This window comes from Martes martes, assembly GCF_963455335.1.
Source record: "Martes martes genome assembly, chromosome: 4".
Classification (NCBI taxonomy): domain Eukaryota; kingdom Metazoa; phylum Chordata; class Mammalia; order Carnivora; family Mustelidae; genus Martes; species Martes martes.
Genome location: NC_137891.1, coordinates 113,055,049 through 113,081,330, shown reverse-complemented (window position 1 = coordinate 113,081,330; position 26,282 = coordinate 113,055,049). Strand labels below are relative to the sequence as shown.

Below are 26,282 nucleotides of genomic sequence, written 5' to 3'. Positions count from 1 at the left end.
GCTATCATAATTGGTTCCTTGGAGAATCTCTGGACATGTTAGAAAGGAAAAGTTCTGAAAAAGAATAATCTAGGGGAACTGACAGTAAGGGCAGGTTTCTTGAGAATGATGAATTGCCTAGCAGATCTTTAGTTTAGGAGTAACCTGAATGCTTTGCACTTACATGTTTAAGACATGCCACTCTGAGATTTATTTGACCTAATTAAGCATATTATGTTGAAAATGCAATGCAGGGATTTGTAGGAGCTTTTAGCCATTCACACTTGTTACGAATCTTTGCTCACTTTAGACTGTTTGCTTAGAAGGTCCAACGATGAGCAGCTGCTTTGAGGGGATACATTCTTTTTGTATATCTTTATCACTAATTTTTTTTAAAAAGTTACAAAAATAGTATATGATCATTATAACGTATTTAAATATAAGTCCCTTCCCAGTCCTTCTTCCTGGAAGTGAGTACAATTAATAATTTGTTGTGTCTTCTTCCAAAACATATGTTTTCTTAGAAATAAAAGTTTTGATTTGGTGGAATATAAGCAAAACATTTTGGACCACACTTCAGTTTTTCTAGTCAGTGTTGCCTTGGATGGAGTCAAGTGGCCTGTATATGGTTTCTGTGGCCTCTGGATACTAGGGGTTTGGGAAGATTTGCCTAAAGATGGGTGACTTATAAATTAAGAGTGGCAAGAGTGATTTTAAAAAAATTGCTTAGGACTAACCCTGCATGCACAAAAAGGTAAAAGTAATACTATTTTCTTCTTCCTCTTCCCTCTTGTATATATGTGCTTTTCCTCCCTGAGGCTAGAGTTTAAATTAATAGTTTTTATGTTATGTTTAAGCTGTGTTATGACTTTTGTGGTTAACCTCTGGTAGTTATAATTCTAAGAGTCAGAAACCCAACCCAGATCGGTTTAAGTAAAAAAAGGAATTGATTGGTTTAATGTGACTGAAAAGGTCAGGGATCTGGATACTCAGGAAAAGTGTTAAGAATTCTTTTTTCCTTGTTTTGCTTTCCTCTCTGTTGGTTTAATTCCCAAGTCTGTTTCCACATGGTGGATCTAAGATTATGTCTTCTCAGGTTAGCTTCAGCAGGAAGAGAACCTGTCTTCCCAAGAAGTACAACAGAAATTTTACGATTGGCTTTTGTTAGCTTGGAATAATGTGGCCGGATCAAATAAAAATTTCTGGACCATAGCATGTGGCCAGCTGCACTGTAACTACATAGACATGACATTGGGAGAGCTCTAGTTTTGGATCTGCTTAGGCAGTACTGGAATAAGAAGTCCCAAATCCCAGGAGTTTTACACAACAAAAGCTTACTTGCTTGTGCAGTGTCAGCTATAACTCTAGGGAAGCCCATGTGGTAACTCAGAAATCTAGACTATTTCCATTTTCCATCTCAGCATGAAGCTTCCACAGTTGTTTCAGTAGGGAATGGGAGAGCCCTTAGGGTTATGCATGAGCTCTCAGTGCTTTAGTCTGGCAGTTACATAGAACTTGTGGCCCACTATACAGAGTTAGCCACGTGGTCCTGCCTAACTGCAAGGGGGCTGGGAAATGTACAAAATAACATGTTTTTTTGATGAGCAGAAATGTGCCTGCCATAAGCTGTTAAAAAATTAAAGAAAGCTAGTGAGTGATGCAAAACAACTGATGTCCACATAACCTATGATTCTAAACAGTGCTTAAAATGTTGATATGTAAAAACAGGTTCAGAGTTTGAAACTCCTTGCTCTTTGAAATGTTCTTTGCCCAAGTTTGGGCTGTTTTTGTTTAAAGTAATTCATGGATTTATGGTTGAAAAATCACAAACTTTTCTTTCTTTCTTTCTTTTTTTGGGGGGGTAGGAATGACTGACTTAATAATTTTTAGATTGCAACACATTTATAGGTTGGAGACTGTAGTTATCATAATCAGGGTGCTCATAAGTTAGTTACCTTGTAATTGCTAAATTACATTTTTGGTACCAGTGTTTTTACATCTCTTTGATGAATTGACTATTTCTTCTTAGAACTTAAAAGAAAAAAATTATCTTCAGTGATATGCTTTCTTGGGTTTTTCTCTTAAGAGTTGAAAAACATTTTTTATAAAGTGCCAGATAATAATTTTGGCTTTCTATGCTATATGTTACAACCATTCAATTTTGCTGCTGTTGTAGTGCAAAAGCAGTCACAGACAATACATAGTTGAATGAGTGTGGTGTGTTCCAGTAAAGTTTTATTTGTAAAAACAGGCAGCTGTGTGGGCCATAATTTGTTTACCTCTGATCTGCCTGACTGCTCGTCCTTACCCCTCTTGTCGAGCAGTTTGTCCTTCCCTCTTAAATTATATTTCTAGATTATTTTTAGCTACCTTCTCATTTTGTACATTTTGGGTGGACCCATTTTCATTCATTATTGTTTTAACTAAGGTGTTGAAACAGATTTGTTGTGGGGTTTGGTGTGTCCCCCTCCCGTTTTTGTTTTTTTTTTTTTAAGGGAAGGGGACGGGGCATAGGGAGAGGGAGAAAATCTTAATCAAGCTCCATGCTCAGTGTGGAGCTGACCCAGGGCTGATTTCACAATTCTGAGATCATGATCTGAGCCAAATCAAGAATTGGACTCTGTACTGACTGGGCCACCCAGGCACCCTTCATGTTGTCCTTTATTAGCTATCTGACCATGTCTGAGTCCTATAGAATAGGGCTAATAATACCTGCCTGTAGGTTTGCTGTAAGTATAAGATTATGGAATACTTAGCATAGAGATTGGTGAATAATATATGGATGACAAATGGTAGTTCTTCTTTTTGTTATTGTCCTCTTATGTGTTAACTCTCACATATGTATCTGGATCCCAGAAGTTTCTTCAGTGTTCCAGTTTTTACTACATTTCTCTGTTGGACATTTTTTTTTTTTTAAGATTATTTATTTATTTATTTGACAGACAGAGATCACAAGTAGGCAGAGAGGCAGGCAGAGAGAGAGAGAGGAGGAAGCAGGCTCCCCGCTGAGCAGAGAGCCCGATGCGGGGCTCTATCCCAGGACCCTGGAATCATGACCTGAGCCGAAAGCAGAGGCTTTAACCCACTGAGCCACCCAGGCGCCCCTGTTGGACATTTTTATTCAGCTCTTCTGTAGTGTTAGTTAAGAAGCAGTCCTTTCCAAGTAAGAGTCTTCCCACATAACAATAAGTTTGGAAACGGGATTCTAGAGCTTAGTGATGTCAGTGGCATTGTGAATGTCTTGATCTTGGTTGCAAGATGTGGTAATAGCTTCAGTCATCCTATCCTCACATGTCTGTTTCCAGAACAGTAGCAAGGTTGTGAAAAAGGGACTTCTTCTGGAGTAATTTTTTCCTTTTTATTATAAAAAGAATTTAAAAGTTAGGAACTAGAATCTCTAGGACTTGAACACCTTAAGGTGGGAGAGACTTGATATGTAGGGTGATTGCTAGATTTTTGGCTGAAATGTCTACGTTGATGGTAGTACTATTAATGTAAGAAAAGAATAAGGTTTATAAAGAAGATAAATTCCATTTTAGACTTGTTTTGATGTACCTGTGGCAGATGGACTGCTATCTTGTAGCCAGTCCTCCTCCTATAATAGCTTTATTGACATATTTACATACTATAAAATTTACCCTTTAAAGTATACAATTCAGTCGTTTTTAGTATACTCACAGAGTTTTCAAACCATCACTATTATTTAATTTTAGAACATTTTTATCATTGTAAAAAAGAAACCCCTGTACCTATCTGTAGTCATTCCCCATTCACCCCTCTCTCAAGCCCTGGCAACCACTAATCTACTTCTGTCTTTGCGTATTTGCCTGTTCTAATTAACCGAGTTTTTTTATCTTTTTCTGTTGATATAGCACCAGAAGTAATTAATGTGTAGCACATAGATTTGCTCATGTTTGGATTAATAAAGTAATTCATCCACAAAAATGATTTTTGGTGGTGTTTCAGATAATCATGAGTAAAAACCGCAGGTAAAGGGTATTTAGTTAGACTTCCTTAATATGACATAGAAGGGCCTCTGCTGCCTCCCATATACCTTTCCAGCCTGACTGATTACCATTGTTTGATTCACGATTGATTGGTGTTCAGCAACATGAACCGATTTATAGGTCTTCATAAATGCTGTAATTTTTCTCTTCGGTGCCTATGCTTATTAGATCTTCTCTATTTAGGCTCCTCCCAGGGCTTTCTGGTTGTCTAGTTCTTGTTCACCTCTTCTCAGGGTATGTCAGGAAGTAAGAAATTTCGGACTTTCTCTTTTGGGGAAGCCCCTCCATAGAATCTTCTGTTCTTACCGTATTATGTTATGTAAAAGTGTTTTATATATTTGATTTCTCTAGGCCAGAGATCTCTGAACTTTTATTGCTTACCTATAAAAACTGTACCGTGCATGCATAATTTTTTATAATGTACATATACTAGTGTAGTAATGTGTTAAATATTTTTTTAAACCTTCTTTTTTTTTTTTTTAAAGATTTTATTTATTTATTTGACAGAGAGAGAGACCACGCGTAGGCAGAGAGGCAGGCAGAGAGAGATGGGGGGGGGAAGCAGGCTCCCTGCTGAGCAGAGAGCCTGATGTGGGACTCGATCCCAGGACCCTGAGATCATGACCTGAGTCAAAGGCAGAGGCTTAACCCACTGAGCCACCCAGGTGCCCTAATGTGTTAAATATTAATAAAACTTCTAAAATTTATTTATTTTTAAAGATTTTATTTGAGAGAGACAGAGATAGTGACAGAGTTAGCGAGAGAGCACAAAATGGGAGAGAGGGAGAAGCAGGCTCCCCACTGAGCAAGGAGCCTAATGCAGGATTTGATCCCAGGAATCATGACCTGAGCCAAAGGCAGATGCTTAACCAGCTGAGCCACGCAGGCACCCCTAAAATTTATTTTTAATTGTAGTGTAGTTGACATGTTATATTAGTTTTAGGTGTTCAATATAGTGATTTAAACATTTATATACAATATAGAATGCTTACTCTGATGAGTGTAGTTACTGTCTGTCAGTATACAATTACTGCAATATAGTTGACTCTCTTGCCTATGCTGTACTTTAAATCCTTGCAACTTACTTATTTTATAACTGGAAGTTCGTACCTCTTAACCCCCTTCACCGATTTCACCCGTGTCCTCCATCCCTTCCTCTCTGGCAACCAGCCATTTATTCTTCATATTTATAACCCTGTTTCTATTTTGTTTTATGTTTGTTCATCTTTCTTTCCCTCCTTCCTTCCGCTCTTTCTTAAGATTTCACACATAAGCAAAATCATACGGCATTTGTCTTTGTCTGACTTATTTCATGTAGCGTAATATTCTTTAAGTCCATCCATGATGTCACAAACGGCAAGATTTGATGCTTTTTTATGGCTGAGTAATATTCCTGTGTGAGTGAGTGAGTGTGTGTGTGTGTGTGCACACGTTCCACATTTTCTTTATACATTTGTATATTGATTGGCACTTAGGTTGCTTCCATATCTTGACTATTATAAATCTGCAGTAAATGTGGGTGTGCATACATCTTCTTGAATTAGTATTTTCATTTTCTTTGGGTAAATATTCAGAGTGGAATTACTGGATCATCTGATATTTCTATTTTGTAAAATTTGGAGGAACATCCACACTATTTTCCACAGTGGCTGCACCAACAAGGCACATGTGTGCCCTTTTCTCCATGTCCTTACCAACACTTGTTTCTTTTCCTTTTTCTTTCTTTCTTTCTTTCTTTCTTTTTTTTCTAACATATAATGTATTATTTGTTTCAGGAGTGCAGGTCTGTGATTTATCAGTCTTACACAATTCACAGCGCTCACCAAAGCACATACCCTCCCCAGTGTCCGTCACCAAGCCATCCCATCCCTCCCACCCCCCTCCACTCCAGCACCCCTCAGTTTGTTTAACACTTGTTTCTTGTCTTTTTGGTACTAGCCATTCTGACAGGTATGAGGTGATTTGTCGGTGTTTTGATTTTCATTTCCTTGATGATTAGTGATGTTGATCATCTTTTCATGTGTTTGTTGGCCATCTGTGTCTTCTTTGGAAAAATGTCTGTTTAGATGCTCTGCCCATTTTTAATCAGATTGTTTGGGGGTTTTTTGGTGTTGAGTTGTATGAGTTCTTTATATATTTTAGATATGAACCTCTATTGGAGATATCATTTGTTCATTTCTTCCATTTAGTATGTTGCCTTTTCATTTTGTTGATGGTTGTTTTTGTTGCCTTTGCCTGAGAAGACAGGCCCAAAAATAAAGTGCTAAGACCAATGTTCAGAAGTTTACTGCCTATGTTTTCTTTTAGGAGTTTTATGGTTTCAGATCTTTTTTTTTTTTTTTAAGATTCTGTTTATTTATTTGACAGATAGAGATCACAAGTAGGCAGAGAGGCAGGCAAGGGGGTCGGGGAAGCAGGCTCCCCGCTGAGCAGAGAGCCCAATGCGGAGCTCTATCCCAGGACCCTGGGATCATGACCTGAGCCGAAGGCAGAGGCTTTAACCCACTGAGCCACCCAGGCACCCTTCTTTAATTCATTTTAAGTTTATTTTTGTGTATGGTGCAAGTAAGTCGTTCACTTTCATTCTTTTGCACATAGCTGTTCATTTTTCCTAATAGCGTTTATTGAAGAGACTGGCTTTTCTGCATTGTATATTCTTGCCTTCTTTGTCAAGGATTAATTGACCATATAAATATAGATTTATTTCTGGGTTCTCTTTCTGTTGTCTTGATCCATGTATCTAAGTATCTATGGTATCTAACAGTACCATACTGTTTTGAGCACTATAGCTTTATGGTATATCTTGAAATCTGGGGTTGTGATACCTCCAGCTTTGTTTTTCAAGTTTGCTTTGACTATTCAGGGTCTTCTGTGGTCCCATACAAATTTTAGTATTGTTTGTTTAGTTCTGGGAAAAACTGGTATTTTGATAGGGATTTCATTGAATGTGTAGATCGCTTTGGGTAGTATGGTCGTTTTAACAGTATTAGTTTTTTCAATCCATAAGCATGAAATACCTTTCCATTTATTTGTGTCATCTTTAATTCCTTTAATCATCTTTTTATAATTTTCAGAATATAGATCTTTAATCTCTTTGGTTAACTTTATTCCCAGATATTTTACTCTTTTTGATGCAGTTATAAATAGGATTAATTTCTCTTCCTGCTACTTTGTTATTACAGAAACAACAGTATACTAATTTTGTATCCTGCAGCTTTACTGAATTCATTAATTCTTAGTTCATTTATAGTTTTTGGTAGGCTCTTTAGGGTATGTTTTTGTGTCATCTGTCAATAGTGACAGTTTTACTTATTCCTTACAAATATGGATGCTTTGTATTTCTTTTTCTTGTCCGATTACTCTGGCTAGAACTTCTAGTATTATGTTGAATAAAAGTGACAAAAGTGGTCATCCTTGTCTTGTTCCTGATCTTAGAGGAGAAGCTGCTTTTCACCATTGAGTATGATGTTAGCTGTGGGCTTATCATGCATGGACTTTGTTATGTTGAGTAATGTTCCCTATATCTCTACTTTGTTGAGCGATTTTATCCTGAATGGATGTTGAATTCTTTTCCTACATTTTTTGAGATTATCATATAATTTTTATCCTTTGTTGTGTTAATGTGATATATCAGTCTGATTGACTTATGAATATGAGCCATTGCATCCCTGCTATAAATCCCACTTAATTGTGTTGAATAATTTTTAAAAATTTATTGTTGAATGTAGTTGACTAATACCTTATTGAGGATTTTGCATTATGTTCATCGGGGATATTGACCTCTAATTTTCTTTTTTTGTAGTATTTTGGTATCAGGGTAATGCTGGTTATGTAGAATGAATTTGGAAGCCTTTATTTAATTTTTTTTTCTCTAATTTTTTGGAATAGTTTGAGAAGGATGGATATTAATTCTTCTTTAAATGTTTGGTAAAATTCACCTGTGAAGCCATTTGGTCATACGCTTTTTTTGTTACGAGTTTTTTTCGTTGTTTCTGAGTCAAATTACTAGTTATTAGTGTGTTCAAATTCTTTTTTTTCCTGATTCATTCTTGAAACATTGCTTTTTTCTGGGAACTTGTCCTTACTTCTACATTGTCCAGTTTGTTGGTGTATACTTTTTCATAGTAGCCGCATAATCCATTTTATTTCTGTGATGGAACTTCTCTCCTCTTTCATTTCTGATTTGAGTCCTCTCTTTTTTTTTCTTGATGAGTCTGACTAAAGGTTTATTAATTGTTTATTTTTTGAAGAACCAGCTATTAGTTTTGATATTTTTCTATTTTTTAAGTCTCTATTTCATTTATTTCTGCTGTGATCTTTATTATTTCCTTTCTTCTGTTAACTTTGGGTTTTGTTCTTTTCTAGCTCTTTTAGATGTGAGGTTAGATTGTTTGAGGTTTTTCTTTTATCACTATAAACTTACCTCTTAAAGAACTGCCTTTGCTGTGTCTCAAAGGTTTTCAGTTTCAAGTTTACATTTAAATTTGTCTCAAAGTATTTTATTATTTTCTTTCATTTCTTTGTTGACTTATTGGTTACTTAGTTGCATATTGTTTAGCCTCCAGATGTTTTTGTTTTTTCCAGTTTTTTTCTTGTGATTGACTTTTCAGTTTCATACTGTTGTGGTCAGAAAAGATGCTTGATACAATGTCAGTGTTTTTAAATTTATTGAGACTTGTTGTGTAGCCTAAATGTGATATCTCCTGGAGAATGTTCCATGTATACTTGAAAAGAATGTATTCTGTTCTTTTTGGGGTGGAATGCTGTATGTATCTGTTAAGTGCATCTGCTTTAATGTGTTGTTCAAAGCCAATGTTTCCTTGCAAATTTTGTGTATACATGATGTATCCATTGATGTAAGTGTAGTGCTAAAGTCCCCTACTATTTACTGTATTACTGTCAATTTCTCCTTTTATATCTATTAATGTTTGACTTATATATTTAGGTACTTCTGTGTTGGGTGCATAGATATTTATAGTTGTTGTATTCTCTTGTTGGATTAATCTCTTTATCATTATATAAGGGGCATATTTGTCTCTTGTTAAAGTCTTTGTTTTAAAGCCTGTTTTATCTGATACAAGTATTGCTACCTCAGCTTTTCTCGTTTCCATTTTCCTGGAATATCTTTTTCCATCCCTTTACTTCCAGTCTGTATGTATCTTTTTAGGTCTGAAATGAGCCTCTTGCAGGCAGCATATATAGATAGGTCTTGTTTTTGTTTTTTTAAAATCTATTCAGTCACCTTCTGTCTTTTGGTTGGAGCATTTAGTTTATTTACATTTAAGATAATTACTGATATGTATATACTGATTGGTGTTTTGTTAATAGTTTTCTGGTTGTTTTTGCAGTTCTTAGTTCTTTTTTTTCTTGCTTTTTTCCCTTGTGATTTGATGACTTTTTTTAGTGTTTTGCTGGATTCTTTTTATTTTTTATATATGTGTTACTGGGTTTTGGTTTGTGGTTACAATGAGGTTCATGTATAACATGCTGTGTATACATGCTGTGGTCACTTAAGTTTCTGAAAGCACTACATCCTTCCCCTCCCTTTGTTTTACGTGTTTAACATATATATTTTGCATCTTTTTATTTTGTGTATCCTTTAACTCATTATTGTAGATAAAATTGATTTTACTACTTTTGTCTTTTAACCATCATACTACTTTTATGAGTGATCTACCATTTTTACCATATATTTGCTTTTACTAGTGAAATTTTTTCTTTCATAATTTTTTCCTACTTGTGGCCTTTTCTGCTCCAAGAAGTCCCTTAAACACTGCTTGTAAAGTAGGTTTAGTAGTGATGAAGTCCTTTAACTTTGTTTGCCTGGGAAACTCTCTCTCCTGAATGAATTCTGAATTCTGAATGATAACCTTACTGAATAGAGTATTCTTGGTTGTAGGTTTGTTTTTGTTTTTTTTTTTTCTGTTTTGGCACGTTGAATATATCATGCTGTGGGCTGCAGGGTTTCTACTGAATAGTTGAAACTATAGACTTAGGTGGTTGTTTCCTTGTACATAATTACTTTTTTGTCTCGCTGCTTTAAGATTCTCTCTTTGATTTTTGACATTTTAATTATTATGTGCTTTGGGGTAGACCTCTTCAAGTTTATCTCCTTTGGGGCTTTCTTTCCTTCCTTGACCTGGATATCTGTTTTATTCCTCAAGTTGGGGAATTTTTCAGCTGTTACTTCTTCAGATAATTTTTCCCTCTCTTTCTCTTTAACATCTGGTACCCCCAAAACGTAGATGTTGGTATGCTTGATGTTGCCCAAAGGTCACTTAACCTATTCTTTTATTTTTATTTATTTATTTTTTAAAAAGGATTTAATTAATTAATTTATTTATTTGAGAGAGAGAGAGAGAGACAGAGAGTGTGTGTGTGTTAGTGAGAGAGGGAGAGGGACCAAGGAATAAAACCTCCAGCAGACTCCTCACTGAGTGTGGAACCCGATGCCAGGTCTGATCCCAGGACCCTGAGATCATGGCCTGAGCTGAAACCAAGAGTAGGATGCCTAACTGACTGAACTACCCAGGTGCCCTGACTGTGAGTTTTTTTTATTAATTCGGTAAATATTAACCCTTCTCAATGTCTTGCCTGTTCTTTCCCCCATTGTTCAGGGTATTAAGACTTTCTCTTGTCTATCATAGCACCCTTTGTTACTTTTATCATAGCATTTATTATGCTGTATATTGTAATTATTGGTATATGTTTATCTTCTTTCAGTAGAGTATAAATATCTTGAGCATGGGTATTCAGTCATTTCTTAAGTTCCCAGTAGCTTGCACAGTGCCTAGCATATAGTAGATAATTATAGAATGGATAAGCTGAATTAAGTGGAATGAATCAATGATGACTTAAGAGTAATTAAGACAGTGATTCTTTTGAAGTATTTATTTGAAAGACCATAGGGCCATTTATTTTTTAAATGCCTACAGATTAAAGCAGTGTATCTCATTATTTGTGTTGATGGATTAGTTTCTTTTTAAGTTTCCAGTTCATTGTATATTAATGCTTTTGTAAAATACAGTAAAATTTAATACTAGGAAAATGACATAAAAGGAGACATAAAATATAGGCACCAATTTTTTTATTATTAGATTCAAAAGACAAAATTATTCTCAAGTTCTGTACTTAGCTTTTTGTGGATTGGTAACAAAGAGTCTGTGTACCTTTACTTGTCCATTGACCATATTTTGAGAACTGTACAAAGCACTGGTAAATGCTTTACAAATATTATCCACTTTAATTTTCATAACACCGTAGTGTTTAGGTACTGTTATCACCATTGATAGGAAACCAGGCAAGTAAATTACCTAAGGACACGTAGATGGCCACAAAAAACAGTTAGGATTCAAACCCAAGTAGTCCATTCTGACTTGTACATGTTCTAGTCTCCTCTGAGTTTGCAAAGGTGAGATAAGGTAGCATTTTAGGCTGAGACTCTGTAGAATGAACATGGATGCAGGCAAAGAAAGTTAAACAAGTATAAATATAATTAATTTGCTTAAAAAAGAGAATGTTAAGGGTCATAAAAGCAGAGTTATGGAGGATGTTCTTTTATCGTGTGAGTCCGCATCTATTCGCCTGTTACTCGTAGTTCATACTAAAATTCCTGATTTGCAAAATGAAATAGTGATGTTATTTCTTTGAAATACTTGTCTTTTTGCTGTGGCTCAGTTTAGTGGACTAAAATTTGTTTATTCTATTCTTTGTACTTTGTTTATTCTCACCTCTATTATGTGACAGCGTAATCATCCAAATTATTATGATTACATTCATACAAACACAAATAACATTTCTTTTTATAGGTATCAGTATTTCAAGAACAAATTATAGGGATCATGATGTTAATGGTAGTAGAGGATTATGTTGCTGTCTTGTTTTATGTCATTAAATTCTTGATATCATGAAATTGTCAATTTTTAGAATATTTCAGTTTCAACAATAGTTATTTTTTTTTTAACATATAATGTATTATTAGCCCCAGGGGTACAGGTCTGTGAATCGCCAGGCTTACACACTTCACAGCACTCACCATAGCATGTACCCTCCCCGGTGTCCATAACCCAACAACCCTCTCCCTACCCCCATACCCCTAGCAACCTTCAGTTTGTTTTGTGAGATTAAGAGACTCTTATGGTCAACAGTAGTATTTTTTATACATTAAAAAACTTTTTTTCTTCCTGTAGAAATCTGGTTAAGAAGTATTGTCCCAAACGTTCCTCCAAAGATGAAGAACCAAGGTAAATTATATACCTGTTTATTATTGCATATTAAAATAAAAAAACTTATATTTTTGTTATTTAGTAAAATATGCTGGTAGCCCTTTATAATGATTTTTTAAAGTTGTAATTAAAAAATCACATGTTCTTAAATAAGAAAGTATTTATTCTAATAAAGAATATTTCATTGGGCTCAGTTTTCTGAAATAGTTGAAAGTATGGGTTTCCAAGTAAAATGTGGACTGGGACTGTATTTGAGTGATTTAGTCTTCCAAAGAAAAGGGTATTTTCTGCATACTTTATTTTGCAGTTGTTAGTTTGTCAGATTCTTGCTTTTACTCTTACAGGTATTAAAACAGTTTAGCTGGTTAGTTTAAAGGGATAACAAAAAGGAATAAGGTTTTCAGAGTAACCTTGGAACTCTGAATAAAAGTTTAGGAATTGCTAATGAGCTTTTTGGTAGTCTTAAACAGGGATAGTGGATGGTTGTAAAATACAGAAACAAAGAGACTAGACTTAAAACAACTTTGTGTATATTTGTTAGTTGTTAGGATTATTAAGTTTAGTGTTAATGGAGTATTATCTGAGTTACTTGCCTTCAGCTGAAAGAGTGTTCAGGCAGTGTATTTAGAATAGATCCGTACATTTTAATACAGCAATTCTCTTTGTTTCTCTCCTTCCCTCCACACACATTTTTTACCCTTATTGCCCCTTCCTACCCCTCTTTGGTGCCAACCATAATGGCACTTTACTTCCATTCAGGATGTGGGCAGGCATACAAGCAGCTGTGTCCAGAGCTGATAGCAAAATTGTTCTGTAGATCAGCCATCGAGATGCATTTGAGTGGTATGATTGGCAGGTTCTGTCCTCGAGAGCAAGCACATCATCTCTGCAACAGGTTCAGCTGCCAGTCCTAGGAATCCCAGCTCATTCCCCAGCTCAGGCCAGTCAATTGACTACTTAAGAGATTCCAGTATGCCAAAAGAGCCTGCAGGTAGTATTCTTACTATTTTTTGACCCCATATATCCCTTTATTTATAAATTAAGACTACTTGAAGATATACAAACATACAACTTGAGCTAAATGTAGTATTCTTTTCATATAGAGTTAATTTGGAGCTACTAGCAGAGAGTTAGGTTGAGTATGTTAAAATTTGTCAAGTGTCAGGCTCAATCCATACCTCATGGAAAACATTTTTAAAGAAAAAATACATAAATTTTTTAATATGTTTTTTGTCAGGTTTACCTCGTGTATAGCCTTTTTTAACATCCTTAACGAGTTAAATGACTATGCAGGACAGCGAGAAGTAGTAGCAGAAGAAATGGCGCACAGAGTTTATGGTGAATTAATGAGATATGCTCATGATCTGAAAACTGAAAGAAAAATGGTAATTATTGTTTTCATTCAGTTATATAGTACATGAAATGTTTTCACATAATTACTTTTCTTTTTAAAGTAATATTCAGTATAAACTGGTTTGCTATTTCAGTTTCTTTTAACTAAAATTATCTTGATACTCTTGCTAATTTGTGATCCTTTGGGTTTAAGACCAAGATTTGGTAACCTGCAGCCCATGGGCCAAATCTAGCTTACTGCCTCTTTTTCTTAGTTCCTCATGAGCTAAGAACGGTTTGTAATATTTTGGATAGTTGAAAAGAAAATCAAAAGAATACTTCATGGCATGTGAAAATTGTTTGAAATTCACGTTTCATTGACTATAATTAAAGTGTTATTGAAACACACCTACACTCATTTACTTATGTATTTCCTGTGGCTGCTTTTGTATTATATCAGGAAGGTTGAATATTTGTAACCAAGACCACATGGCTTGCAAAAACTTAAGATATTTATCTGACCCTTTATAGAAAACATTTGTCAGCCTCTATTCAAGATAAGTCATGTCTTTGTCTAGAGATTATATCTGTCTTATAGGATATACTTAAAGTATTCAGATAATACTTATTAAGTGCATTTTAGAGAGTTTTACTTTACTAATAGTCTTTTCCTAGGTCTTGATAGAGTTATATAATTAGTACCTAGAAAAAATAAAGTGAAAAGTAAAGGTTTTGGGGGGTTTTTAGAATTTTAGTATTCAAATATAATTTTTTGTTTGTTTTTTGGTTATGATCTTCAGCATCTTCAAGAGGGACGGAAAGCTCAACAGTACCTTGACATGTGCTGGAAACAGATGGATAATGTAGGTTATAATGTTTTCATGCTTATAGTTTTGTAGACTGCTTAGCCCCAAATTCTCCTATGCTTCACATCTTTTGAGTTTAATATTTCTTGATGTATTTATTCTATTTGACATTGGTGCAAAGAATGTGAAGTCATTTTGTCATTTTCTTTTTCTATATGGCTTTATATTGTACCAATTCTGTAATCTTCAGATAACTTCAGATAACTCTAAAAGTTTAGGAATATACTTTTTGATTTTGCAGTAGTTACTATAAAATATTGATAAAAGAGTAGGGGTAGTGGGAATATTAATAGTGATGTATCTCAGAAGACAATTTGACAGAGACTTAGAGGACCTAGAATCTAGTTCTGTCTTTTGATTTCTCTTGATTTCATCTTTAGCATATGAAAAATCAAAACAGTGGACTAGATTATATGAAATGTTTCTTCCAGTTCAGTGATTCTGTAATAATGTAAATCTTCCTAGTACTGGGCTCCTGGTCATAGACCATCAAATTATAGGAAAGAAAATATTTGGTAGTATTTATAGGTAAAATTATAAAAGTATAATAATTATTTATTATAAAAACTTTCCAAGGTGGAGGCTCCTGGGTGGCTGAATTGGTTGAATGGCTGACTCTTATTTTCAGTTCAGGTTGTGTTCTTGGGGTCCTGGGATCCAGCTTAGCAGAGAGCCTGCTTGAGAATTTCTGTCCCTCTCTCTTTGCCCCTCCCCGTGCTTACTCGCTCGCGTGCGCACGCTCTCTCTCTCAAATAAAAAATCTTAAAAAAAAACAAAACCAAAAACCCAGACTTCCAAAGGTGCTTGCTAGTGTGCTTTCTCTTAAATATTCTGGCATGCAGTCATTTGAAAAACAAGATGTCTGTAAGGAACATTGTTGTCTGCTTTCATTAAGATTTTCTACCACATTATGTTCTATAGTATAAGACTAATATTCTTTCTTGGGGCACCTGCCTGACTCAGTTGAGCATCCCACTCTTGGTTTTAGCTCAGATCGTGAGTTTCAGCTGTGTTGGGCTCCCTGCTGAATGCAGAGTCTGCTTCAGATTCTCCTCTCTCCCTCTCCTCCTTTGCCCCTCCCTACTCTCATAGGCTCTCTTTCTTAATACATAAATAAAATCTTAAGTATATTCTTTCTGAACTCTCAGGTTAGCAAGCAGCTAACTTTTTACTCTCTTACTTGCATATTTTTTATTATGGACACTATTCCTTGAAAATTATGCTAAAGGGAGTTTTTCCCATGTTAAATTAATTTAGTTTGTGCTAATTTAGTTTGGGAAAAGGACTTTTAGATTTGAGATTTAAAAAACCTCATGTATATGCGTGTTTTTGGCCTTTTTTCCTTTTTTTTAAAATCACACATTCAGAGCTTGAAATCACATATTCTTTTTTTTTTTTTTTTAAGATTTTATTTGTTTATTTGACAGACAGAGATCACAAGTAGGCAGAGAGGCAGGAAGGGAGAGAGAGGAGGAAGCAGGCTCCCCGCTGGGCAGAGAGCCCGATGCGGGGCTCGATCCCAGGATCCCAGGACCCTGGGATCATGACTTGAGCCGAAGGCAGAGGCTTTAACCCACTGAGCCACCCAGGTGCCCCGAAATCACATATTCTAAGAGTAAAGTTCTGCTATATAAATGTCATTGATATATGATTCTAGGCACTAATGCTAATTGAGAATTCTTATTTATATTAATAGTCCCTTTCATTTTTGTTTTCATTTTCATCTTAATTGGTTTTAACAAGACTTTTAGGGAGTGTTTACATTTATTAAATTTTAAATTACCTTACCTAGCATTCTCTTAGTATCTGCCGCCTAATGAGTGTGTATGTATGTGTGTTTTCATTTACACATAATAACAGACTCCTACACTCATGAGTCATTGGTCCCTTTAAAAACTTGTGTTGGCACAAATTATTCCTGTTAATATGTGCTGACTTGCCTTTAGAACAGTTGGCAGTTACTAAGCATAAGTTAGAGGGATCATAAGAAAGAAGCATTGAAAAAAAAATGTGAGAACCATTAAAGGTGTGTTCAGCTCAACTTACGTTTATTGAAGGTATTGTTGATGTGTACTGAGTCATGGTAAAAAAGTGAACAGTGGGGAAAAAAGAATAAGTGACATAGTCCTTGTTTTTGTCTAACCTGCAGTCTAGTGAGGGAGACAGACAAATATAATTTTTGTGGAATATGTAGAAATATGTGCAGGATCCCATTTCTTAGTTCTTTTATCTTCCTGTTTAATCAAGGAAATGAATTTGCAAAATTCCTAACATTTTTGAAATAATTGAGAGATAAAGAAGTGGAAGAGACAGGCTGAGTTAGTGACAGAGTATTGAAAGTTGAGGAAAATATTTAAAAAGACAGTTATTAACCTTGGGATAATGAAAATAGGCCACACCGGCATTTAAGATGAGGGCAGAAGAGAGTAGCCTGCAAAGATTTTGAAGGGCTGATGAGAGATTACCAAGATAGAAGTATCAAAGATGCCAGGTCTGTCAGGCGGCTTAGGTAACAAAGCGTGCAGATTTATTAAGAATAGAGCTCAGAAATGGAGCAGTTTCAGTGTTGGTCAGTAGCTCAGTGATCTCACTAAACCTGCTTCTGCTTTCTCTGTCCACTTTCTATGTCTTGACTATGTTGGCTTTTTTCCTCAGGCTTGTCTCCTTATGGTCAACAGCCAGCTTAAGCTGCCAGGCATCACATCCTCTCAGCTGAATTCGGAAGCAGGAAAAAGAGAGCATTTCTCTTTTAACTGTTCCTTTTTATTAGGGAGGGAAAACTTTCAGAAAATCCCCAGCAGACTTCCTAATGGGTACCTTTGACAGGATTAGATTACTTGACCATGCTCCAGCTGTGGGGAGGCTGGTAAAGCAAGTATCAGCTATTTTCAGGCTTTACCCTGGGAGGTGGGCTCTTCTAAGAAGTGGTGGGGGAATAGAAGTGGCTGCTGATTAGTCTGGCATGTAAAGGGTGAAGGAAGGGGAGTCTTTTCTGGAGTGTATTCCTATATTGTATAATGATACCTTTCAGGGAAGGAGAATTTTTAATATTACTGTATTAGTATTTTTAATATTGTACTAGTGATTCTTTTGCTGTCGCACTGAAATTAATAGTTTCTTTTTCACAAATAATAAGATGCCTAATATAAAAGTACTTTTGTATATAGTAGCTTCACATTGAAACAAAATTAGTAGCCTGTAGCTATTCAGTTTGAAAACAGTATGAACTGAGTTTCAGAGAAGTAAATGTGGAAATTTATTTTTAATGTGGAAATTTAATCTTAATAGGAAAGTGACATTCTGAATATTATGTGCATTCAGATATATTTATGTGCTTTGAATAAATTGTACATGTCTCATTTGGTATTTTTATACTAATCAAAGTGGTACATTTAAAGAATTTGTAAAATTTTCTGAGCACATTTATTTGATGTTAATTGTATAGGTATGTCTGATTCTAGCTATATGACAATCTGAGGTAACTCAGAAACCTCTTGGCTACAAATACTTTGATATAATAGCTAAAATATTTTTTATTGTATTTTAAGTTCTTAGAACTAAGAGAAAGGGAAATCTATTACTAACTGCTAGAAAACGGGTAAACTAGAGGCCAGAGCAGTAGGTGTATGAGCTGATACAGTGGCATTTGAAGAATAAAGGCAGAGGTATTGGAGTGTGGTGGTTTAATGGACCTTGGTAAGGGTTTACATTTTAATATACAGGGACAGAGATGATGTTTTAGCTCTATGTGTTGTAGAGAGTTGGAACTGATAAACCTGTGTAAAATTTTGAACCTTCAAAGGACTAGCCCTTTAGTGAAAGATGGACTGTAAGAACTCTGCCCACTGGTCAAAGGAGACAGCAGAGAAATTTGTCTCTGTCTGAAGGTCAAAGGAGGAGAGGTGTCTTGTGAAAAATTTAGACGTTGACCTTGTAGTTATGAGGTTCGGAACCCAGATTTGCCCCGTGTATAGTTTTGTAATCCTCGAGATAAGAAATTGACATCTAACTTGTTCTAATGAGGTTGTTAGCTACATAGAAAATGTTGACATCCTCTGCTTTCTTCTAAATGATTCTCAGAATACAGTAGCAAGGGATATGTTTTTCCAGGTAAGAAATTGAGGAATCTTCTCTGGGGAATCTAACTAGCTTGAGAGGAAAGACTTAGAGATAACAATAGTATGGTTTCTCTGAGGAAACTGCCTGGCCATATTACCCTAGAGGAAGAGACAATAATCCACAAGCCCCACCTGTAGAACTTTCATTTAGCTTTTAAAATAAGAACAGAAAGGCATGGATCCTCAGACATTTAGAGAAAACAACTAATGTAAATAATGAAGACCAAAACTTTGGCAGGGGGGTGCAGCTTTGAAGAAACAATAACTGAAAGGAAATAGAAAATAGCAAAAACAATCAAAACATTTGAAACATTATTAATATTCTGAAAGGGAATAGAGAAGATACTATATCTGTGAAATAGGAATAAGATGCTGTCAAAGAAGGAACACACACAAGAACTTTAGGATAGCAGAAATGAAAAACACATTAGAAAAAATAAAATTGAAGAAATCTCTCAAAGTAGAGCAGAATGATAGAAATTGAAAATACAGGAAAAGTAGAGGGTTCATCCTGTAGGTTCATTTTCAAGGTAATAAGCATTCTATAAAAGAGAACACACTGAAAATGGACAGACAAAAATAATTCAAGAAAAATTTTCCCAGAATGGAAAGACACGAGTTTCCAGATGGAAAGGATTTTCTAGGTGCTCAGCACAGTGGATTCAGAGCAACACATATCTTCATGAAATTTCAGAACCATTAGGAGAGAGAAGATGCTTACCACCCTCCAGAGTGGAAAACAAAACAAACATGTTTTATGCAGAGGATCAGGAATCAGAATGGGATCAAGAAGCCAGAAGACAGTGGATTAGTTAGTACTTTTACATTGCTGAAGGAAGACAGTTTCTGACAGCATCATACCCAGCCAAATTTTATCAATTGAAAGTGATGGTAAAGGTATTTTTGGCCATGGAGATGTGAAAATTACCTCCTGCAGATCTTTTAGGAAGCTGTTGCTGAATGTATTCTAGCAAAATAAAGAACCAGGAAAGGGGAAAGTGTGAATTGGGAAATATGAATTTAAAGTCAAAAGGGGAGGTGAAAGGAATCGGCAATGATGGTGAAGGGAATTTTTAAGGAAGCAGCTATGCAATAGGTCTAGTTTGACTACGTAGTCCAAATTACAGTAGATCAAGGCCTTTGGAAGAGATTTTCATTAAGAAAATAAAATGGATAGAATTCCAAATATGTTAGAATTAACTGAGGAGAGATTTTTAAAGAACTGTGCACACTAGGGTGGAATTAGAAAAAAATATGTTGAAAACTAAGCAAAGATAAAATATTAAGTCCAGGAGTAAAAAAAAGGAAGTGTGCAGGAAAGGAAATATGGTACATATCGCACAGCTCTGTTGTGAATAGCTTTTACAAAGTCATAGTCATTTGAATTAGGTGAAAATTTTAAAGGCCTGGTTCTGGGCTAACAGTATTCCTGGGACACCTAGAAGAAACAATTTGAAGCCACTTTGGAGGGAGGACATTTCCACATTCCACCACAAAAAATGAAAAGCAAACACCAAAACCAACCAGCTAAACAAACCTACAAAACCAAACACAAAACACCAGACAAACCAAAAAAGTCCTTCTGAAGGTGAGCTTATAATAAAAAATTATAAAATACATGTGATTTTTTTCTTATTGGCAAATGATGAAGTATATTATAAATATTAACTCAGTCATGCCTGTGATTTTTTTTTCCTTCACAGTCTATAATGTCTGATATTTAACTCATATGGATTGATTATAATGCTAACATTTCTTTCCTAATTTAGAAAAATTTTACTTTTACTACGTAATTCTATACAATGTACAGTTGCAGCATTTTAAATTTATTTTTTAATGAGATAATTCTGTATCTCAGTGTGATATTTTAATTTTTTAAACAGAGTAAAAAGAAATTTGAAAGAGAATGTAGAGAGGCGGAAAAGGCACAACAGAGTTATGAAAGATTGGATAATGATACTAATGCAACCAAGGCAGATGTTGAAAAGGTAAGAAATAATCCAAACTGACTTCCGCATCAAAATATCATTATTTACATATGGAAAATAGTTACAATGTTTGTATTGGTAGTTTTCCCAGGAGAAAAATTATGTCTAAATCTAAAATATACAAATATTTGTGTACTTCCATATCACAAATTAGTCTGAGAAAGTAGTTAATATGTGTTACTTTATTTTATTCTGTCTTAACTGCATTCAGAATGCATAAGAAAGAAATGGTTGCTATTGCGAGTGAGTTTCTGCCCTATTCCAAAACAATAGAAAGTCTAAGGTAAGGGATGCCTGGGTGGCTCATTTGGTTAAGCGACTTCCTTCAGCTCAGGTCATGATCCCAGGGTCCTGCGCTTGTATCCCGTGTTGGGCTCGCTGCTCAGCAGGGAGCCTGCTTCTCCCTCTGCGTGCTCTGCCTGCCAGTCCCCCTGCTTGTGCTCACGCTCTCTGACAAATATATAAATAAGAATTTAAAAAAAAGTCTAAGGTAGGTTGATGGGGTGTGCAAATGGGAGTTGGGTAGTGTGGTTCCCCAATTTGACACAAGGCAAAACAAGATCAAAGTGTTAGAGGTATGTGATGTTAGCTGTTTATGTGTTTGTTTGTTTCATTCATTCATTCATTCATTCATTTTGGGAAACTGAACTCTCTTGTCACTAACTGACCTGGGTCAGATGTTCTGTAACATTAACTATTTGTACGATCAGCCCTGTAACTTATGCTGCTTAGGTTTTCCTTTTCCCCTGCTATATGCTCTTTATCTTAGAACATTTGACATAGTGATGGAGCTGAAATATTGGGATTTACTTACTTACTCCACATTTTTGTATATACAAAGGCCCTCCATTTGTATATTTTCAACTTAGGATTCTATAATTCTCTATAAGATTAGAACAAGAAAAAAGTAAGGAAGGGAGTAGTGATTTATTTTCTGCATTCTGTTTTCTTTACCACTTTAAAGCTATAAAATTATATAAAATCCAGATTTTACAATTACCTTAAAGGCCTTCTAGTATAACTTAGGAGGCTTTTATTTTTTCTACCTGGTTTTTTTATTTTGTTTTTAGATTTTATTTATTTATTTATTTGATAGATCACAAGCAGGTAGAGAGGCAGGCAGAGAGACGGGGGGAAGCAGGCTCCTTGCCGAGCAGAGAGCCCCATTCGGGGCTTGATCCCAGGACCCTGAGATCATGACCTGAGCCGAAGGCAGAGGCTTAACCCACTGAGCCACCCAGGTGCCCCTTCTACTTGATTTTTAATGACTTTAAACCTCTAATGATACTAAGTTCCGTCTTGTTGGAAATACACAGTCTTAAGGCAGTTCTCCCCAAACACCTGCCAATGTTAACATTTCCTTATATTGATCCCACTCATTACTCTGTTTAAATTTCTTTGAGATACCAGAAACATATCAAATCTGTATTTTCCTCCTAATAGCTCTTTAGATATTTGTAGCAGATTTTCTACCCTTAGATAAACCATTGTGTTTCTTTTATTCTATTTAGGAAATATTTTCAAGTTAACTATTTTCCTTTGGATACCTGTTAATTTGTTAATATCCCACATAAACTATGTTACTTCTGATTGGATGTAATAATACAGGTATGGTCTTACTAGTCCTGAGTGTGATTGCCTCCCTTGTTTTGAACACCAAATTTATGTTAATAATGGCCTAAATGTATATTGACCACTTGTTTGGATGGACTCCCATTGAGTTTATGGTTAACCCAATGTGTTTTCATATGTGGTGTGGTATGAGAACATGTTTCAGAACTTGTACTGTTGGTATTTTAAATGCATATGTACATCTGTATCAATTATTAGACTCAACTCTGCTGTGAAGATTTTTGGATCCTGATTTTGATCATCCATATATTCATTTCCTTCCCAGCATCATGTCATGCACATAATGTGTTACCATTATTTGATAAAAATGTGGACCACAGCAGTTGGAAGCAGCACTGTTCAATACATGGGATTCATCCTTTCTTGTTGTCACTGGTTCCTTAAGAACTCCTTTGACTAAACATTGTTTGAATACATAGTTTATGTAATAGACAAGTTAAGGATCTCTTTAACTGGACTCTCATTTAACTTTTCATTTTGTCTGTAAAGATATCTTTAGAGACTAATTAGATATTTTGAAATCCAGATATAACATGTTTAATAGTTTGACCTAACTCAAGAATTTTCATATTCATAATTTCCTTTTTCATGTTCATTTGTTTGCAGTTCCTTTACTTATTAGAAATTTAGAAAACTTTGAGGATTTGCTTTAAGAACTATGAAGTAGAGGAATTCTATTGTAAGTGACCAGGGAGGGAAGGGATCATAGTTTCAATTGAGCAACTATTGATAAAAGTTTAAAAAAAAAAAAAATGGTGAAGAGGGAGCAAGCTAGTTACTGATTCTCCTAAAGCAATAATACAGCGTGAGTTTACCATAACACTACTGAACTGTACACTTAGAAATTACTAAGGTGGTCAGTTTTATGTTACATGTATTGTATATTTTACCACAATTAAAAATTTAAAGGATTTTTAATGCAATATTAAAAAATAAAAGAGAGAAGGCAATTAGTATGAAGCCCACTGTATGCCAGAGGAAGCTTCAGTTGTTATTAGCTTTCTAGTGTTATACTCCCACATACCTTGCTGGAACCTTTGCCCCATGCTTTGGCAATCACAGCTAGTGACTTTAGAACAGAAATGGTTTCTCCTGATGGAACCATTGTGAGTAGAGAATAATTTGGAATACTGTCTTCCGTCATAGTTTGTGGGAGCAGGGAGAAAGAGGGAAGAAATAAATGAATGTGTACTTAAGGTCTCACATTGGAACTTCAAATGTATTTTTCTGTGGAAATACTCTGGGCTTGGTGTTTAGTTTCCGTAGTACTTAAGTATTGTAATCTTCAAGTACACTGTGGATTAAATGCATTTTTGTGGGCTAATTTGGTGTCTTGCTAGCATGTATTTCCATAGGTCAGTTTGTTTCTGAATTCCGAATAACTTAGGGACCTACTGTTAGAAGGCTAGAGACTCCATTTACAGAAAATGGAATTAAAGTAATGAAGTTTATTCACAATGTGCTTTACTGTTTCCAAAATACTGTAGTATAACATGATTTATTCCTTGAAACACTGAAAAATTGAGTTGAATTCCTACTTAGTTTTTTCTTATTACTTTAGAACAGTTGAGAAATTTATTTAGATTCCCTTTCATTAAATCTGGAATTAATGATTTTATGTTAAGTTTGTATTCTAACATTCTTATCAATATAGATGATGCTAACCTGACTCTCTCAAAAAACACTTCTCTAAGAGCTTGAGATGAACACAGCTGTATTCTAAATAAACATTCCTTAAAGTACCTCTGGTTTTTTATAGAGATGGAGATCGTTGTCAAGTATTACTTTATCCAAAATTAACATTTTTATCATTATTTGGTTCCACTGTGGTTCTAGTTGGATATAAGTGGATTATGTTTGAAGGCATATTGCACTACTGACTTTAACTGTCTAAAATATTTCTGTACTGTTTTTCCCTTCTGATTAAGAGCATCCTGTTTTAAGTCAGGCCATAATGTTGTCATTTGTTTAATTTTAAAAAATCTGGATTTGGTAAGGAGAAACTTCATTTGAACAGATTATTGCAAGAGGGAGGACTCTTTTGCAGTAAGAGAAAGGGAATGTTGCAAAGGATAGTGCTCTGGCCAGAAGATCTGCAAGCATCTCTTTAAATTTTAAGTGATATTAATAATTAGAAAAAGTCTAGTTTTGGTATAATTCTTAGAAAAGCAAATTAGGTATGATTTTTTTCATTATTTTTGTTGGTAATGATTTGGACCAATTTGTCTCTAGGCCAAACAGCAGTTGAATCTGCGTACACATATGGCTGATGAAAATAAAAATGAATATGCGGCACAGTTACAGAACTTTAATGGAGAACAACACAAACATTTCTACGTAGTGATTCCTCAGATTTACAAGGTAAAGTTTAGATGTATGAAATTAATGTAGTTTTAGAGTTGGAAGAGCTATTCTTCAAATGTAAAACTTAAATTTCAGGAATAAACCAGCATGTTTCTATATTTATTAGTCACCAGGATTAGTGATATGAACTTCCTTTATGATTATAGATTTGAAAAGTAAATTTTTCCTAACTTTGAAATCACAGATTTTCCTATAGATTTATTATTAGTGTAATAAACACTAAAACAATGACGTTTTCTGGATAAAGTTTAATACCATATCACTGAGCATTAGGACATAGGGGAGAATTCACTGGAATTGTACATTGTAATCTGCTTGACAAGAATTGGGATGTAGCTTTTTGACACTATACCAGAATCACTGGCATTATTCCATGTGGCAGAAATAAATCTTATGAAATGGATTTGCTATCCCAGTTTTTGCCTGCTTGTCTTCCTAGCTGCCAGATCATAAATGTAATTCAGGCCATAAGTTTACTTACAAATTCCATCCATTATCATTTGATGATAAACAGTTGCCAAACAACCTGAGCTAAAAACCGAGAATTTCTATGAAGGCTAAGTTATGTTACTGCTTATTACAGAAAGACGAGAATTTAGAGAAGAGGGATTAAGTGAAATGGTGTTGAAAGTAATGTGGGAGAGCAGAGCTTATATGGAGAGAGTTGTGAGCCCAAATATATTTTCCTTTTTCTTTTTAACCAAATTAGCAGTGCAAAGGGAGCATAGTTAGAGGTAGTGGGCTAGAGTGGATATCATATTCCAGTCATTTAATCCAGAGTATCTAGCCTGCCAGTCCTCTCTCTGGGTGCTTTTCTAGGCTCTCCAGCTAAGCCTTCATGTTCTGGGGAGACCATAACTTGGAGATCAACCACTTTCTGTGTTTTGGGCTGATCCTTTTATTTGGACCTTGCTATGGAGCAGTCTTGCCATTTTGTAATGCTGGGAGCAGTTCCTTTTGTGAAAATGTGGGTGTCAAAATAAACCCACAGGCTTCGGGAAGTAATTAGAGAGGAAGAACTGGTATGAAGGCTATGTGAGTTTGGGGATTTGAGCAGTGTAGCTGCTTCCTAGGAGAAAGAAAGGCTTTGTAGCACTGGCAGATTTTAAATGTCAGAAATGCCGTTAATTTATTGGCTTCACTTGTTACAGCATAATTCTTAGTGTCATGTGCCAGTGAATTTTTGAACTGTGGGGATTCCATTGTATATACCATTTTCACCATATGGCTTCCTGTTTTTCATCTTGTGTCCCCAATCCTTTGACTCTGAGCAGTAGACTTACTGGTAGATCTGAGTACCTGTTGTATTCAGTCAACTCTGGATCCTTAGTCCAGCCAGATCTTATGGAAGTAGTCTGAACTAACTAAAGGGCTTAGAAGTCTCAGATTTATATATGTTATAAGTCAGTTGCTTAAAAAGGGCGGGGGGGGGGGGCGGAAAGAGCATCAGAATTCTCTTTTCAAGTGCAGCTTTCCCTGGACACATACACAACTGCTCTGACTGAAGAATGAAAGGTGGAGGTGGTAAGAGGTAGGGAGCTGGTAGCCTGTTAGGGGGTGCCTTTAGAATACTTGAAAACCAGTGTCACCTGGTTTTAAGATGTGCTAAAAAGGCTGGATATTTTTTTTTCTTTTGTTACAGAACAGGTCTCAAGTTTTAAGTATTTTAAGTTTGTAGCACTGAAAAAGTATTAACAACAATGTAACTGTTACTGTAGAATCCTTAATTTGGAGGTGGGATTTACTTCAGCATGAAAAGAAAATTCAGTAT

General features: G+C 35.3%; 1 protein-coding gene across 3 annotated transcripts in view; it reads left to right on the top strand.

Annotated features, from left to right (window-relative positions):
• The window catches only part of FNBP1L (formin binding protein 1 like), a 105,551-nt gene that overhangs the window by 57,719 nt on the left and 21,550 nt on the right, over positions 1 to 26,282 (top strand). For all 3 annotated transcript variants that reach the window (XM_080800903.1, XM_080800902.1, XM_080800904.1), the window contains exons 3-7: positions 12,176 to 12,229; positions 13,449 to 13,596; positions 14,344 to 14,406; positions 20,411 to 20,515; positions 24,380 to 24,508. In XM_080800903.1, the coding sequence (XP_080657029.1) occupies positions 12,176 to 12,229; positions 13,449 to 13,596; positions 14,344 to 14,406; positions 20,411 to 20,515; positions 24,380 to 24,508 (499 nt within the window). The remainder of the gene's footprint in view (positions 1 to 12,175; positions 12,230 to 13,448; positions 13,597 to 14,343; positions 14,407 to 20,410; positions 20,516 to 24,379; positions 24,509 to 26,282) is intronic.